This window comes from Nylanderia fulva, unplaced genomic scaffold (genome assembly GCF_048542155.1).
Source record: "Nylanderia fulva isolate GAGA-0341 unplaced genomic scaffold, ASM4854215v1 Scaffold7, whole genome shotgun sequence".
Classification (NCBI taxonomy): domain Eukaryota; kingdom Metazoa; phylum Arthropoda; class Insecta; order Hymenoptera; family Formicidae; genus Nylanderia; species Nylanderia fulva.
In genome coordinates this window covers 6419308-6436999 of record NW_028190807.1, presented here as the reverse complement: position 1 = coordinate 6436999, position 17692 = coordinate 6419308, and the positions used below count along the sequence as shown (strand labels likewise).

At 31.4% G+C, this 17692-nt stretch overlaps 4 protein-coding genes across 5 annotated transcripts; 2 read left to right on the top strand and 2 right to left on the bottom strand.

Annotated features, from left to right (window-relative positions):
• Positions 1-302: 302 nt before the first annotated feature.
• Srp72 (signal recognition particle 72) lies at positions 303-4859 on the top strand. Its single transcript, XM_029315679.2, has 8 exons — positions 303-482; positions 717-831; positions 914-1169; positions 1266-1745; positions 1852-2214; positions 2287-2591; positions 2672-2884; positions 2963-4859. The coding sequence occupies exons 1-8, from the start codon at positions 383-385 to the stop codon at positions 3096-3098; spliced, it is 1968 nt and encodes a 655-aa protein (XP_029171512.1). The 5' UTR covers positions 303-382; the 3' UTR covers positions 3099-4859.
• Positions 3527-12290, bottom strand: LOC114940903 (uncharacterized). Of its 2 annotated transcripts, none has more exons than XM_029315683.2 (8): positions 11263-12290; positions 9254-9403; positions 8283-8416; positions 8061-8184; positions 6942-7767; positions 6526-6766; positions 5478-5714; positions 3527-5391 (listed from the first exon to the last, which is right to left on the bottom strand). In XM_029315683.2, exons 1-8 carry the CDS (start codon positions 11340-11342, stop codon positions 5327-5329), a joined length of 1857 nt encoding a protein of 618 aa, XP_029171516.1. In that variant the 5' UTR covers positions 11343-12290; the 3' UTR covers positions 3527-5326. The 2 variants fall into 2 exon arrangements, with proteins under 2 accessions (XP_029171516.1, XP_029171518.1); XM_029315685.2 differs by lacking the exon at positions 11263-12290 and adding an exon at positions 10985-11025.
• Got1 (Glutamate oxaloacetate transaminase 1) lies at positions 11968-16700 on the top strand. The gene is made up of 6 exons (XM_029315682.2): positions 11968-12337; positions 13160-13450; positions 13529-13785; positions 13872-14149; positions 14246-14388; positions 14488-16700. Exons 1-6 carry the CDS (start codon positions 12226-12228, stop codon positions 14649-14651), a joined length of 1245 nt encoding a protein of 414 aa, XP_029171515.2. The 5' UTR covers positions 11968-12225; the 3' UTR covers positions 14652-16700.
• Positions 16435-17206, bottom strand: LOC114940904 (small integral membrane protein 8). The gene is made up of 2 exons (XM_029315686.2): positions 16953-17206; positions 16435-16874 (listed from the first exon to the last, which is right to left on the bottom strand). The coding sequence occupies exons 1-2, from the start codon at positions 17052-17054 to the stop codon at positions 16716-16718; spliced, it is 261 nt and encodes an 86-aa protein (XP_029171519.1). The 5' UTR covers positions 17055-17206; the 3' UTR covers positions 16435-16715.
• Between the last annotated feature and the right edge of the window lie 486 nt (positions 17207-17692).

The window sequence follows — 17692 nt, the reverse complement described above, 5'->3', positions numbered from 1 at the left end:
TACTTTAGATGCAATTATTATCAATAAAAATGATGCAGCGATACACAGCTTCCAAAAAATATTTTGATTTTATTTATGAATTTAAACAATAAAATTGTAAAAATGCTTGTAAATTATTTATTTTTCTTTCATGTATACATATCAATATATATGAAAAATCAATGTTTTTGATCATGATACTATAATAGCATCAACCAATCAGAAAGAGAGAGGGAATTCCTAACAAAGATAGCGATCCATCCAGTATATATGCATCTTTTTCCCTCTTTATCCTCGAAGGTTTCCTGCTGTATGACTTATATATCATAGTAGTGTGACTGTACCATGGCTCCACGTTGACATACGTCATGCGTATGTAGCAAAGGAGGACCGATTGAAGAACATGGCTTCGAAAGAAAATAACCTTGTTGTGTTGTATACGGAATTAAATAAATTTGGCCAAAACGGGGAATACGAAAGGGCCTTAAAAACCACGAACAGAAGTAAGCCTATTTTTTATTGAAATAATAAAAAAATCAGAATTGCTAATAATTGTAAAGAAACTAATCCTACTCGTTCGGTGTTTTTTTTTGGTTAATGTTTTTACATCATTTGACACATATTTTCGTAAAATTAAACTGTACTTTGAAATAATTTACGTTCGAAAAATATTCCGAAATGAGAAAAAGCATGTGTGATTTAAAAACCTATAAAGTAATTCATACTCTGTTGTTTAGTTTTAGGCATTTCCCAAGATGAGGAAGCGGCGTTTCACTATAAAATTATTTGCCAGATCCAGCTGTCCAAGTTCAATGAGGCGTTACAAACTATTAAAACCCCGAAATTAACAACGTATGACGCTACCATTTACTAATATTATTTTATACTACAATAGATGAAATATTTTTTATTACAAATTTTATTTCAAACTTAGGAATCTAGATTTTGAAAAAGGATACTGCCTCTATCGTTTAAATCAAATTTCTGAGGCATTAAAAGTGATAGAAAATGTGCAAAATCCTTCCTTGAAAATCAAGGAATTAAAAGCGCAGGTATTGTATCGTCTAGAAAGATATGAAGAATGTTTCGCAGTATATAGGGACATTATTAAGAATTCACACGATGACTATGAAGAAGAAAGAGAAACAAATCTTGCAGCCGTTCTCGGAAACTTAGCAATTGAGGGTTCTGTAAGTTCAATGCATCTTAATAAATTGAAAGTTTAATTAAGATATTCATAGCTTTCAACATATGAATGTTTCTAAAATACTGCAAACAATTTCTAGGATTTAGAAGTCCCTTCGTTACATGAACATACTTATGAATTAACATATAACGCAGCATGCCGTTTACTCGCGCAAAGAAATAAGGATGATAGAACTATTTTGATAGAAGCAGAAAAAAAATTAAGAACTGCTGAAAAATTGTGCAGGGAGGGCTTAGAAGAAGATGGAGCATCTGAAGAAGAAATTGAAAATGAATTAGGCATAATTCGTGTACAGCTTGGTTATTGCCTGCAATTGCAAGGTCGAGAGAAGGAAGCACAAGCATTGTACACTGCTGTTTTAAAAGCCAAGCCGGATGACATCGCATTGGTTGCTGTAGCCAACAATAATTTAGTATGTCTAAATAGAGATCAAAATGTGTTTGATAGTAAAAAGAGAATGAAAAGTGCCACTCATGAAAGTCTAGAGCACAAATTAACTTCGAGACAAAGAAGGAACATTGCATACAATCAGTGTTTATTAACATTTTACACAGATCAAGTGAGTCTCAATAACAAATTTATTATATATTAAATATCTTATTATATATTATGATCGGTTTTTTATTATTTATGAAAATAATTATGCGCTCATTGTGTATTTTCAGGGGGAACAATGTCACCAGTTGTGCAATAATCTCGCGAAAGATTACCCTACACTTACAGCAGACGCAATGTTCATAAAAGCTGTACAACTTAGCAAGGAAGGTAAAGCGAAAGAAGCGGCGAAATTGTTGATCCAGCATGCGGTCAGCGAGAAGGAATTGCCTATGAAATTGGCCAGCGTGCAAGTTCTCCTGAGTCATGACGAAAGAAAAGAGGCGATCGCTATTCTTGAGAATCTGAACGAAAGGGATAGATCTCTGCCTGGAATAGTCAGCGCACTCGTTACTCTTCACATGGCTGACAACGATCGGGAAAGAGCATCAGCCGCTCTGAAGAATGCAGTCGATTACTATAAAAAACACAAAGTACGTATTTATGTATGTTTATGTAGTTAGTCTATTGCGCAAGATTTTTTACATGAAAAAATTTGCTTTTAGGAAACCACTAAAAATTTGGGAGAATTATGGCGGCAGGCTGCCAATTTCTACTTACGCGGTGGCGAGCTTCAGATCGCTGCCGACATCCTGCAAGAATTAGTAGACGCTTCACCATCCGATACCAAGACTTTAGCTCAACTAGTGGTCGCTTATGTGCAATTCTGCCCTTCTAAAGCGCAGTCGTTATCCAAAAGATTACCGCCGCTTCATGATCTTGCTGAAACTACCGATGTTGATGCATTGGAGAGTAGTAATTGGGTTATTGGAACTAAAGTAGTGAAGAAGAAGGTTGAACCTTCACCTGGGTAAATATAATTATTTCAGTCAATTCTTTCTCTCTTGCAGCAAATTCATAAAAATTTATACGTGTTTTAATTTTTTACAGTAAACCAGTGTCGGATGTAATTCAGAAGAAGCAAAAGAAACGTAAACGAAGGGGTAAATTGCCGAAGAACTACGATCCAAACGTTGCGCCGGATCCAGAACGATGGTTACCAAGACACGAGCGCAGCGGATTCCGTAAAAAGCGGGATAGAAGGAATAGGGATGCCGCTATGAAAGGCACACAAGGAGCTGCTGCAGGAGCCAGTGACCTTTAGTATGTATAATATATGCAAGTGTGATATACTCTTTTGATCAACTGTTCAAAAACTACAACTATATTCTATCATTACAGTGACATTACGAAAATGCCTGCGAATGCTAAGCCTTCTCCAAATCCTCGACATAGTCCTGCAGTTGAAACCTCCGGACCACGTCAGCAACAACGCAAAGTGCAGCAGAAAAAGAAAAAGAAAGGTAGCAAGTGGTAATGATTATTTCATTTCTAAATTGAATTATTTCTCCCTCTTCATGTTTTACATACATAAATTAGATTACATAGCATTTTAATGGAAAAAGAACGTTTCTTACAAAAAATATGAAGTGAAATCTATTTGCTACCGTGTAGCTGTATCTTACAAAACGGAAATTGTAATACTGCCATTAAAAAGCAATGACAAAGATATCGTATACAAACGTGTAAAAGAAATATGTTTATAATTTCTCTCTTTCTTCACTTTTGTGTACGTGAAAATTTAATACCTATTTATCAGTGGATTTTTTATTGCAATTAAGATCTATCGTTGTATATTATATATTGTCGATGTCATTTTTTTTCTTCTGCAAATATTGTTTTTCGGAAAAACTCGAATAAGTACGTATCTATATTGACAATATGTAAATATAGAGAAATATGGAATTATATTATAGAAAATATCTTTATTTTTCTTCTCCAAAAAAATCCTCTTATTCAACTCGTGACATAATATCAACACACATAGGTAACATCTTTCCATGTACATATGTTGACTAGGGATAGAGAGACAATACACATCTTTATTTGATATTGGTAACAACTGTATATAAAAATACAATCCGTTTTTGTTATACTCAGCAACTCTGTAATATGAATAGATAATGTGATTGTGCGTTGATTTGTAACATTTGTATTAAGTATAACATATATATAAGTGGCCTAAGAGTCAGAATTATAAAATGTTATGTTGCAATATATAATTTTAATGTACATATATATAATAAATTATATATATATGCTACAATTTTTTATCTTTAGTAAATATATTACGTCGTCGGTTTCTATAAAACTTTGTAAAGATATATTTTGATATATCACTGCTATGATGAATCGATGTATACGTGAAAAAGTTCTATTGCCACTTATTGTCTCGCGATTAATCTATACTATGTATTATCATATATGTTGCTGTGTATAAACTCATAACAATACGGGACAATCATTGAAAAAGTTGTCACAGTTTTTTAAATGTATGTTTAAGTCAAGCCACTACACTCGAGGTTTTAGTTCCGTAAAGAAACATTACTATAAATGTTCATTAAAAAAATGAAATTCTTGAATGACAAAGATGATGCACGACTGATCTTTTTCACTATGATACGTTTTTTCTTTTTTTTTTTACGATACTAAAATGATAATATTGTCTCGATAATTTTCTTAAGATAATTGGATATTTACTAACCACATAATATTTGCATGCCAAACTCATCTAGTGATAAATTAGTACTTTTTTAATTCAGACAAATCAGAAAAATACGTATATTTTAATTTTCTGTTTATCAATATATAAAAAGGATAGATGAGTAAGGCACAAATATACGCAGACGCGTTATAAATTTCTTACGATAAAATCTAATATTCGTTGACTGTACGTTGACGCGAGGGTATTTTCCAGCAAAGTACACAGATGACATATTGTAACATTATGGGTGCATTATTTTACTCAACGCTCATGAAATGCCACTCTTATCTCATCTAAAATTATACAGATAATCCTTGCAAGCGTTAAGTGAAACTCGTCCTATATTTTCAACTGTGACACGATGCCAGTGTTTGACACTGAAAAAAAAACTAAAAACAAATGTATAAAATGTCCATGTCACCAACATTTCAAGAAATTTTATATTTAATATTAAAATATAATTTTACATCTGTATAAATTTCATCTGTATTTATCATCTGTATAAAAATGATAAAGCAAAATTTTAAATGAAAATATTCTCATAAAATTTAGGTCAACTTTATAAAAATTTATTATTACTAACATATTAATAATTAAAGATATTAATATGTACATGAATATTCCTTTAGTGTTACAATGATGGTCCATTACTATCTTCTTTTCTTCCTTTATTGATATGTTTTATTGAAAAAATAAAAATATCCAATAGGATAGAATGCAGCAATAACATTTGTTATACTTGTTTATACTTGTAACAATAAAAACGAAAAACTGCAATGCTCTGATAATTCTCTCGGAAACTAAATTTAGAATTTTAATCATTCCAGCAAATACCTTGATGTATACGTGTAACACGGTGTAATGTAGTGTTCTTGCTTGGAAAAAACCCAACATTATGCAAACTTTGCAATGCGAGTTACACAAACTATGTAGTCTCAAGTGCATAGTAATACGACGAGGTATAAACGATCCCTGTAAATACGCATTAATGATGCGTAATGTTACTTCGCTGGTATTATGCCTTCCCAGACATCCTCTCGTTGCTTATTGGCCAATCGTCTTTTCTCTGTAATGCAAGAATCTCTCTTAATTTCTTTCAAACGTCGTATTATTTTTTTTTTAAATTGTTCGTATACAATCAATTTTTTTTACCTTTTGCTTCACGCAATACATTCTTCTCGTGTTCACGTTCTTGTCTGGCTGTAGCGAGTTTCACGCCTAACGCGCCTGTAACTAATCTCTTTGCTAAAGCAGCACACGTTTCGGGTCGATTTCTATAAGGCTGCAAAAATTCTGCGGTTCTTCTAGCTTTCGTTTTACTCAAAGCGGTGGCTTCGCTAAGCGGCCTCGTTTTCACAAACGGATGATTCGACGCTAATACTTCAGCAGCTTAAAAAAATAAAAGAAATAAGGAGGAATATAGTTAATTGCATCTGATTAGAATTACTCTTTAAATAAAACTTTTCAAATATCGTCAATTAGTAGCAAACATGTAAAATATAAAGTAATTGTGCGTATATGTGTGATTCAGATTAATTTTTAAACTATTTTTAATGAAAATTATATATTACATTACTTTATTACAGCTAAACCTCTCTATTCTTAACAAGTTAAAAAATAAACATGCTATTTTTTCTCAACTCGCAATAAGTTTCAGTGGCACATATAAAAATATCTTTTTATCGTGCACATTTAATATCATTTTTATTCTATACATGTATGAGAGATAAATGTAAAAAAACCAAGCATATACAGGGTGTCCGGTAACTAACGGACCAATGATTAAGGGCGGATTCTCTGGCCAATTTGGAGACGATTTTTCCTTAGCAAAAATGTTGACAAGTCAATAATTTTCGAGTTATAAGCGATTGAAAAAAATGGGTTTTTTGAAAACTAAACGTTTTGGAGTTAAAAGTCTAACATAATTACATTCTTCAGTTAATTTTAGGTAGAGTTTACTATAACAAAATTTTAATTCGAGGTTTAGTTATAAAGATACATAATGACAAATATTGGAAAGTTGTAAAAAATGATGACCTTTTTCGACATTTTCGCTGAGGAAAAATCGTTTCCAAATTGACCAAAGAATCCATTTGTGATCGTTGGTCCGTTAGTTACCGGACACCCTGTATATATATGAAAATACGAAGAATAAAGATTCGATTAATGATTAAAAATATAAATTATCAAATATATATACCAACGAGAGGACTGCTGAAAACTCCTAAACAGTGGGTATCGTCTACCCACTTTAATTCAAAGCCACCGTTCTTGAAAGAACTGAAGGCAGCCGCCAAATCACAAGTTTTGAATTCGGAAGGAAAATTGTAAATTTCCACAACGTGCGCAAACTCATCACTGGACACTTCGACCTGTTTGGTGTACGCCTTGTAATCGTTTTTTGGTTGTTCTATCGTCACTTCGCCTACCGCTGACGAAAGCTAAAGTGAAAGCGCGCACATAGATTAATATAAAAAACAAAATAGATAAACTCGATTATAAAGCTCCTGGCTCCTCGACATTACAATCTAACATGATCGCGATAAAGATCCAGGAGCCTTATATAATGTAAATATATATTTTATTATTACATGCTGACGCATATTATATACTGACCTCTTCTATCAACGTTGGATCCAGACAATCGCCATTATCGTCGAATAAACTGTCCCAATCGCATTCGTCTCGACTTATTTTTATAGGTGGAGATGGTGGCGGGACCGGTTTGCTCTTTTGTCTCTCTATCTTCTTCACTTTTTTCTCAGGTGGTATTACGAGAATTGGAGATGCTTGCTCGGATCGTTCCGATTTTTTTCGCATATTATCAGAAATTATCAAAACATCCGATATTACGTTCTGTTCAACTAATTGCCTATTTTTATCATCTACTATATTGTTACAATCTAAATGTTGCAGTAAAGACCGGTCTTCTTCTTTTACAGTTGCTTGTGTCATTTTTATTGGTTCGTCGTTAATCGATTCGACTTTATCGGTTGATTTTGATACATTAAAATTAGCGCTATTTTCATTAAGGTTATCAGCCACGATAATTTCCTTCTCTTCTGATAAAACTTGCGCATCTTCTTTCACTTCTTCTTCCAACAGTTTATGCGTATTATACTTAGTATCACCATGTGTGTCGGGGATTTTAGAATCCAAGGTAACCACTGCATTTTCTACAATTTTTCGCGGAAAGTGACTATTTGCGATTTCCATATCACCACTGCTGAAGATTCGATTGTCTAAATTCGGATCACCGCTTATACCTTGTCGAACACAACATGTATTTTGCAGTCTAGAATTATTATTTGTATTCGGATCTTCGTTTAACGTCGTCTGATCTGCGGGAGAATCTTTAGAATTTCGCGATATCCTCTCCTCCAGGCTTCTTCGATGTCTAGGTACGTAAACCGCTCGATCGGGTCGTCTCTGTCGCACATTCCTATAAACGCAATGTATTTAGCATTTGTTAGCACTGTCGTGTAAGAATCGCGACGCTAATAAAACGACGAAAAAACATTATTCGTGAATATTAAGATTAAAACCACTGGCGGATCCTGGGGTTTCAGAATTAAAACCTCCTTTCAAATTAAAAGAAATAATTGTAATTCGATTTATAGAAATATTTTCACTATTAGACCAAATAATTTTGTAAAAACCCCTCGACTTCAGGATCCGCTAGTGATTAAAACTATACGTAATTGCGTGCGAATTTAATAATCTAACAAATCCTACTTGACAGAAGAAGTATCTGCACTATTTGACGGCGACTGCGTCTGTGTCCCATTTATTTGGGAGCAATTGTTAGCTCTCCTAGCTGCCGGTGGCCGATAAATCTCGATCGTTGGTGCTGATTTAGCTAAAAATATACATGTACATGTATAAATGAACACCTCATATTGTTCATTGTATATTTCAAGGTACGCTTGTCAATTATTTCTTCTTATAATCAATCACCTTGTCGCTGCAACTGCTTGCATTCTGGAGACATGGAGGGCGATTGTCGGTCTTCCATCTCGCGAGTCCTGTCCTTTCGTTTTGTTCCAAGGCTCGTTTTGCATTCAGGAGCATTCGGCTTTGGCTCCCAATCCCTTTACAAAGAAAACACCATGTTACATTCAATTTTCTTTATATAAAATCATATACAGGGTATCCCATAGGAAATTGCTGAAACTAATCAGCTGTCACTTTTTAATGCAGTTATTGAGAAAATAAACATTATGTTGGAAAGTGAAAAGTCTGCAGTTTTTAATGAATATAAATAACATGTTTGTATACCGGTATATTTTATTAATAAAAAGTAATGAAAAAAGCACTAATAATCACATAAACTAATAAAAAATAAATATTTGCAATAGTACCAGATTTTATAGCAGCTATAAAAAGGATCGTCAATAACACTCAAAATGACATGTTACAAAAAGTTTTTATGAATTTTCGTAAAAGAACAGAATTTTGTACAAATTCAATGGTGCGCACTTCGAAAATATTTATAATTATTAGTTTACATATGTGATTATTATATATTAGCACTTTTTTTCATTACTTTTCAATAAAATAAACTGGTATACAAACATTTTATTTATATCCATTAAAAACTGCAGACTTTCGTCTTTCCAATTTTTGTTTTCTCAATAACTGCATGCAGTAAAAAATGACAGATTAATTTCAGTAATTTCCTATGAGACATCCTGTATTACAGGAAAATATTCGTGATTACAATCACGATCATAATCCTTATTTTTACACTACGACGATGTAGAAGAATGATCTCATTGTCAGTGGAGTGAATCGGTTTCACTTTCGTTCACGGCTTTTGTACATCATTTAGTAGTATCGACGATCATCAATCATTTATACGTATATTTCGGGAAGACTCGTGACAGAGATGACGGGAAGAGTGGATTCAGAATGATCTCTTCGAGTACCTTCTTACGTCGCTCTTGTAGCATACCACGGTACGTCTAGCCGAGCCCTGGCCGATGGAGAAGGTGTGCAACAAGTCCGGGAAACGATCCTGCACCAGCTGGTGTATTATGAAACGACGATAGTTGTTGACGGGTGGGAAGACGAGCGCTCTGCAAAAGTGAAAAGATATATTATACTATACCGCTTGTTGCCTCTCGCTGCATATATGAAAGTGAGATCGAAAGACTGAGGCAGCTCCGTTTGGTGAACGTAACGTCTTACGCGAGAAAGAGAGAGAGAGAAAGGATGAAAAGTGGAGGGGAATATGCATGAGGTATAAAAGCCGGCTAACTTTTACGTAACCCGGACTAACCCGCGCGTTCACTTTCTCTGTCATTCGACGACTCATGTAACATGTATACATCAGTCGCAGTCGTATTAAAGGCATCTTTCTTTCATCGATTACATCTTTTTCTTTTTTTTTTACACTTATAACGAATATTATGGTTCATAATGTATTTCTGTATTGTTAATTAATTAAATGCGTAAAATATTCGTGAGAAAGTAATTTTGGTCACGCTATTGTACCTTGACCTAAAAAAATAAAAATAAAATATATGATGCTTTGTTGTGTAATATATGTATGTATAAACATGTGATTACGCAATTATCGAATTTTGAACACCACTCCTTTTGTTTCGAGAAAACCATATACATATGTATATATCCATTTAACTTCCGATATACTTTATTTATACATACACATATGTATATATGCCTAAATAAAGTGATAAAAATATAATCAAGATCAAATTAAGACTTGGGTCTTAGATCTCTTGTAGCAATTGACAAATGTACGACTAGATGCAATAAACTGCAATAAACTGGTGTTGTCTTTACAGATTAGCAATATTGAAAAATTGCATTCACATACATGTATATATAATTTTAAAGAGAAAATATAGTCCAGTGTCTCTGTAAAAGCTACTCTTAAATCTTATTTGACTTTGCACTCGTACAAAATATATATACCTATGTATTTCATAGTTTTAATAATAAAATTTGAAGAATAAAATTATTATTACAATACAACAGTTGAAATTATCTTTCAAATCATCTCTATATGTTGAAACAATATGTTGAATATTTTGCGATATTAATATGGATATATATATTTTTTCTTATCAGATCATATACAATCTTTTGACTTTGTGTTTACAATTTGCATTTATGTTATTAATATTCTTATTAATGTTAATGTGTCTGATATTTCATAATTGCTGTTTTTTTATATTTGCCTTTTTTTTATTAATATGAATAATGTAAATAGAAAACTTGTGAAAAATCATTTTTAATGGATTTATTACAACTTTCTCTTCCTCCCTCTCTCCTTATATATATGTATATATATATGTATATTATTTACAATTTTTTACATTAAATAAAAAAAAATATATATAAAGTTAGGTAATAATTTTTTGCAATATGATCTGTAATGATGAAAACATCAACATTAATTAATTAATAATTCATATAACACAAAAATTTTTAATTAAATATAGAAAATATATATATATATATAAATAGTTATATATATAAATATGGTCATATATATGAAAAATATATACATATGTATATAAAGAGAATTGCATACTTTAACTTTTGTAGTTCTATAATGATATCGATAATGTATCAGTGTTGCTTACGCTTATAAAATCTATATTTATAAAATCTATATTTAAACCACTCACGAATAATTTCGCTTCGAGAGCACCATATACATACGTATGAATCCATTTAAAACTTCCGGTATACTTTATTTATACATACACATATGTATATATGTCTAAATAAAGTAACAAAAATAGAATCAAGATCGAATTAAGACTTGGGTGTTAGATCTCTTGTAGCAGTCGACGAATCTCGCAGACAAGGAGCTAACCTTCAAAGATGCATCGGCCTCGCCGTCGATATACCGTTTCGTGCAACTTGTCTCATAACAATTTTTTTTTTTTTTTTATGTACACACCTTTTGCGTGTCTTGTCCCTCGCGAAGACGGTTACGTCGTATTCGACATCCTCGGAAAACAGACTGTCCTGCAAGCTCATTTATTGGCACAGAGTTGTCTCTCGTCGTCCAGCATTCACAAAGGTGCTGAAGTCAGCGAATATCAGTACACGTACTTAAGACTTAAAGAAATAATTATCCATCAAACAAACGTCTTCGCGCGTCGATCCTTCGGAATCATGATACGAGGTAAAAAAAATCCGATCCGCTCGAATATGTACTACGTTATATTTTCGTAAAGTAGATAGAAGCGGATTGTTGTTAACGGGAGTGAATACCTCGAGAGCCAATCACGGAACAGAATGAAACACCCTTCGGCTTCCAGTTGCGTGATTGGTTGATTTTCCTTATGCTGAATAAACCTTAAGTCTGTTCGGATAGCGGACTAATTTTCACACATTTTTGAGCTGTCAGCTGTTACTTGACAGTTGCGTCGATAAACTTCCGCGCATTATGCAACTACGTGAATATTTATGCACGAAATCAAACAAATACATATGAATTTAGCTTAAAAAAGAGAAAAGCAATAACTTGAAAATAAAAAATAAAGCGTTTGAGAATCACTGCGCAAGGTGAAAAACAAAACGTATGATCTCCTTGCGAAATTGCCACTTGTCCTCTTACGTCAATCGGTACGATGGTGTAAAAAATCCGGGTGTATATATATAGGGAGACCGTACATTGTAGTAGAGCACTGTGTCTAATCGGCGCAAATCACGGGAATACGAGCATTCTTGCGCTTGCGCGGCTACGTTTCCCGACACATTTGCAAGACCACTCTCCCTTCGCGTATACCTACTCCCTATTCGCACGTCCCGGCCTCGAACTTGAACGTGGATTTTAATTTCCGCGCCTACGACACTCCTTATTCATTCACGCTCTCACCGGTACCCGTTGCACCTTGCAGCTGTCACCGCTTGCAAGATGACTACCAGATTTACAGGAATCAAACTGGGACCTCCCATCGAGGTTTTCGCGCTGCAAAAGGCGTTCGTCGACGATTCTCACGACAATAAAGTGAATCTGTCTATAGGAGGTACGTCACTATCTTTCTTCTTTATATTCTTATTGTTTTTATTAATCTGCGATCATTTTTTAAACTAGCGCTTATTGATTATATATAAGCGAAACTACTCAATCTTGTTTCTTTTTTTTTCGTTTGATACAACTAATTTTATGGATATATAAATGTTTTACAATAATATATGTATAGCTCGTGCTTTGAAAAATGTTGCATCTTTTTTACTTTTGTAGATTAGCATATTTTAATAATAAATATGAACCATGACATGAGCGTAGTATAATCCCTGCATCTCTATACTTTGTGCTGTAGGGTCACCTCCAGAAGAATTATATAAGATGATATACTATTCTGCTATCCATACATACATTATATGTATATACATATATACATATATATATATATATATATATAGAGAGAGAGAGAGAGAGAGAAAGAGAATAATACAGATAAATTTAATCACTTGATTATTTTGTTAAGACAGTGGATAGAGATAAAAATTTATCTGTTTTCACAAATATGCCTCTTCATCTTAAATCTACTAAAATTATTTTTTACATTCATATCTTATGCAGATATTAATCAAACTAACTTTTAAGTAGATATATAGATATTATATACATTATATATTATTTTTAGAAATGCAACTTTTGAACTCTACTAATAAAATAAAAAATTTTAAATTAATTATTCCTCTTTATGTAACATTGTACAGCTCGACATAAACAACTAATTGCATCATAATTGTTTTTGAAGTTTATTTTAACATAATTAAAACTTATCTTAAACTTATCTTAAAGTAATTTATATTCACACACATACACAAATTCTTTTCAGCTTATCGCACTAGTGAGGGCAAACCATGGGTCTTACCAGTTGTAAGGAAGGTGGAAAAGTTACTTGCTGCAGATGATTTACAAAATCATGAATATTTACCGGTTCTTGGCTTAGATGCATTTAGTCAAGCTGCTACGAGCATGTTACTGGGTGCAAATTCTCCTGCTATTGCCCAAGGCCGTGCCTTCGGTGTTCAGTCACTCTCTGGTACAGGGGCATTGCGCGTTGCTGCTGAATTTTTGAGTCGTATTTTGCATTACGACACCTTTTACTACAGCATACCTTCCTGGGGTAAGCAAATTTAAAGATATTAATCATTCTGATACTTAAAAATGTATATTTGTATATTGTAAAATTATATACTTGCAGAAAATCACAAACTGGTATTTATGAATGGAGGATTTAAACACGCTCGCGAATATACATATTGGGACGAGAAGACTCGTAGTATCAATCTCGAAGGAATGCTTAATGATTTAAGAGATGCTCCAGAAAACGCCGTAATCATTCTACATTCGTGCGCGCATAATCCTACTGGATGTGATCCAACTGCAGAACAATGGATTAAAATAGCTGATGTGATACAGGAAAAACGACTCTTTCCGTTATTCGACAGTGCCTATCAGGTCAATATTAAATCAATAGATAACATAATCTTAATTATCTTTATAATGTGCTATATAATATAATTTATCTCTTGATCTCTTAATAGGGTTTTGCAAGTGGAGATTTAGATAAGGATGCGCACGCCGTACGATTATTCGCCGAACGTGGAATCGAATTCATATGCACGCAAAGTTTTGCAAAAAATTTTGGATTGTACAACGAAAGAGTTGGCAACATAACTTTTGTGTTGGCCGATACCAAGGAGCTAGTCGAAGCTAAATCGCAATTGACGTTAATTGTCCGAGGGATGTACAGCAATCCTCCTAATCATGGCGGTCGAATTGTCGCGACAGTACTGAAGAATCCAGAACTCTTTGAAGAATGGTAATATTAATCATTCCATACATATGTATCTCTATAAAATAACTGAAATATAATTATATATCAATTACTTAAGTAATGTAATTTCATCTTATCTAGGAAAGACCATATTAGAACAATGTCCAATAGAATTAAAGAGATGAGAACAGGCTTGCATCACAGATTGCTCAAATTAGGCACTCCAGGTACTTGGGAACATATTGTCCAACAAATTGGAATGTTCTCATATACAGGACTTACCGGTTAGTTGCAAAAATTATATTTCTAGTTGTATAACATAGTTTAATAAAAATACATATGTAAAATGTTTCCGTTAAATTTCTTTTTTTTTTGTTTTTTAGAGAAACATGTGCAACATCTGAGAGATCATTATCACATCTATATGTTACGCAGCGGTCGTATAAATATGTGCGGACTCAACGAATCCAATCTGGATTATGTAGCAAACGCTATCAATGAAACGATAAAGCTCTTCCCAGATGGACAGAACGATTGTACGTGTTAAACTAAGACTTTATAAGTACAAATTATTAACAGTCAAATTTCAGAATATGGCAATAATTTGTACCTAACGAAATTCAGCCCAGTTAATTCAGAGAAATTATTATTTTCGAGTAATATCGAAATTTATTATATGCATAATTATGCATTCTATCTTCATATTCCATTTTGAGACCGAACTATTTGAAACAGTTATCCTTCCTGTGGTAAATTATTTTTCTTTTTTTTTCTGTTTTACCTTTTTTCCCCTTTTATTTTTTAAAATTTTACTAGACAAAAGTACAAAACACAAAAGATTACGAAGTATTACATAATGCCAAATTTTGTATGTGTATTAATTCTGTCATGTGTCATGAGACTTCTTTTTTATACATATATAACATATATTATTAAAACTAAAAGTTACCTAGTAGTTTAGGACAATGTGAACTGTTGAGTCCTTTAAATTGGTAACATTAAATGTAGGTATAACTTATTTGGTATTAGAAAGTTAGTCAGGGATTTTCTATTTTAATTTATTATATATTTTTATAGCATGATTTCATTGAAATTGTTAAATAGTATAAAAAGAATTTAGAGATAGCTTTTGTAGAAAAAAAATGTTCGTCATCATAGGCAAAATATAAGATGTATACTACACTTCATATTTGAGCGATAATAATTTTGATTCATTTTAACAGTTACATCATCTACAAAAGACTTATTTAGATTTTTAATGAAATTTTCTCATAATGGCAATAACATAATATTGCTACAAGAAGGATAGCATTACAATTTCACGTAATATTATTTTAATTGATATTACAATTAATTCAAGTAATTAATTTCAATTGATATTTTCAATTTTTCTTTATGTACGCGTGGAGAAAATTACTCTTTGCTTTCTGTTATTATTGAGTTTTAAAGAAAAAAGATGGAGAGAAGAAAGTTAGTTTAAAGATATTAGATTTTGTTGATGCTAGATAGAATGTGAAATAACTTTGCTGTGAATTAGTAATACTCTGCTCTCCAACACAGAATGGGCTTCCTTGTCTGTTGAGAATATATATATAAATTAGAATTATAAAACATATCATATTAAGTTTTATCACAAATATGTTGATAAATATATGTCGAATAGTAAGAGCAACTTGCACATGTGTGTAAAAGCATTATATGTATGGCAGAACAGTTAATATGAATATATTTTTGTGGTAATTATTTTATTCACAAAAATCAGGACCAACTTCTATATTAAACCCAATCAATAATCATAGAAGACAGACACATGATATAAATATGAAAAGAAATATTCTGTACTGCCAACTATGCCAATATATTTGCAGCAGAATTTATATAAATTTATATAAAAAAACAGCTATAGAGATTGATATCTTGTAAAAACAAAATCTAGGATTATATAAGAGGCATTTACAAATGAGTAATATATTATTACTACTAAATTTTTTTCCTCTTATTCTTTTTAAATTGTTGACTGAATTTTATTTTGTAGATGTCTCTTGTATATTATATAAAGTTAAAATTAAAGACGTTAATCTGTAGTTGCTATCAATAGAATCTCGATGACATTGTTATATAGAGTGCAAATAATATAATGTATAATTGCAATTGTTTTCATTACAAAAATTGTTATTGAAACACATCTCAGTAAATACAAATTATGCATACAAATATTATATAAAAATTTTATGTAAAAATCGTTATATAATTACAGATTAATAGTATATTTTGAAAAAAAAAAAAAAAACAATAGAATGCATTTATAGTTACAATATTTTTAGAATATAAAAATTGAATCAAATTTTTTATTGATGTAATTGTAATATAATTGTTGATAATAAATATATTAAATATATATATTAATATATATAAATTATACTAGAATATTTATAATAGTATATCATAATAATGTTACAAATCAGAGGTAGTAACATAAAATCTTCAATAAAGCAATATGCTACTGCTCTGAAATCTTTATGAGCCTATATAAACATGTATGTACAGTTGATATATATTGTTAAAAATTGAATAAATTATAGACTACAAAATATCATATATGATATATCATTCAATCGGTCCATTTGGAGGTTTTTCTTACTAATACCACTGTATCATCTGCTTTCATCATAGCTTGGTAATCATTTTTCCTTTCACCAGAATTCATGTAAAATATATATCCTGAACAACCCAACATTGCTATAATACCAAAAATCATAACAGCTTTGTTCTGCAAAAAGAATTAAGTACAAATTTTTCTTTAATCATAATGATCCATGCAGATAAATAATTAATATGATAATCTTACCGGTTTCACATATAACTCGAAATTGACGGCACGGAATAACGAAGTGCTTCGCAACGATCGCAAACCATCGCCTGGCGTTTCGCGAGCATTTTTATTACTCATATTCTATCTTTTCTAAATTCATCTACAATAATATTCTGTATTCACCAAACATTTGCATCTAAATTTTTTATCTAAATATCTAAATATTATATATTGAATAACATAACACTTATATTTTGCTTCGGTTTTGTCCATAGAATTTATATACCTAGAGACACCCAAGAAAGAAGAAAATCGATCCCTAAACACAATCAAGATGGAAGGAATAAAATTTTCTTTGTCCTGATTGGTCTATTCATTCTTCATTTTTATCGAATAAAAAACTTCTAAATGATTAATTGATAAAAAATCGAAAATATAATCATAATTAAAATTGTAATTAACTTGTTAGTTAAGTTAAAATTAAATTAACTAAAGTTAAATCAAAAATTAATTTTTAAAAACATTATTTATATCAAATTAGAATTTTGTTTGTTAATTTTTTTAAAATTTATAATAATAACAAGAAAGTTTGATTTTTATATAAAAATATATTTTTTGGTAATTATACAAGAAACAAATGAACACAAAAATTAATAATACTTTAATTTAAAAATAATACCTTATAACTTATAAAAAATATTAAGTTTATAACTTAAAAAAAAAGAATATAATAGTATTCACAGAAATAAAAAAATAATTTAGGAAAAAAGTTAATA

Excerpts from the sequence above, each read along its gene's own strand:
- Srp72 (XM_029315679.2), top strand. The coding sequence starts at position 383 with ATGGCTTCGAAAGAAAATAACCTTGTTGTGTTGTATACGGAATTAAAT. Across the intron at positions 1,170-1,265 it reads ACTTAGCAATTGAGGGTTCT|GATTTAGAAGTCCCTTCGTT; the intron begins GTAAGTTCAATG and ends AACAATTTCTAG. Across the intron at positions 2,215-2,286 it reads ATTACTATAAAAAACACAAA|GAAACCACTAAAAATTTGGG; the intron begins GTACGTATTTAT and ends ATTTGCTTTTAG.
- LOC114940903 (XM_029315683.2), bottom strand. The coding sequence starts at position 11,342 with ATGAGCTTGCAGGACAGTCTGTTTTCCGAGGATGTCGAATACGACGTA. Across the intron at positions 9,404-11,262 it reads AGGGACAAGACACGCAAAAG|AGCGCTCGTCTTCCCACCCG; the intron begins GTGTGTACATAA and ends TCACTTTTGCAG. Across the intron at positions 5,715-6,525 it reads TTTCAGCAGTCCTCTCGTTG|CTGCTGAAGTATTAGCGTCG; the intron begins GTATATATATTT and ends TATTTTTTTAAG.
- Got1 (XM_029315682.2), top strand. The coding sequence starts at position 12,226 with ATGACTACCAGATTTACAGGAATCAAACTGGGACCTCCCATCGAGGTT. Across the intron at positions 12,338-13,159 it reads AGTGAATCTGTCTATAGGAG|CTTATCGCACTAGTGAGGGC; the intron begins GTACGTCACTAT and ends AATTCTTTTCAG. Across the intron at positions 13,451-13,528 it reads CTACAGCATACCTTCCTGGG|AAAATCACAAACTGGTATTT; the intron begins GTAAGCAAATTT and ends ATATACTTGCAG.
- LOC114940904 (XM_029315686.2), bottom strand. The coding sequence starts at position 17,054 with ATGAGTAATAAAAATGCTCGCGAAACGCCAGGCGATGGTTTGCGATCG. Across the intron at positions 16,875-16,952 it reads TCGAGTTATATGTGAAACCG|AACAAAGCTGTTATGATTTT; the intron begins GTAAGATTATCA and ends TTCTTTTTGCAG.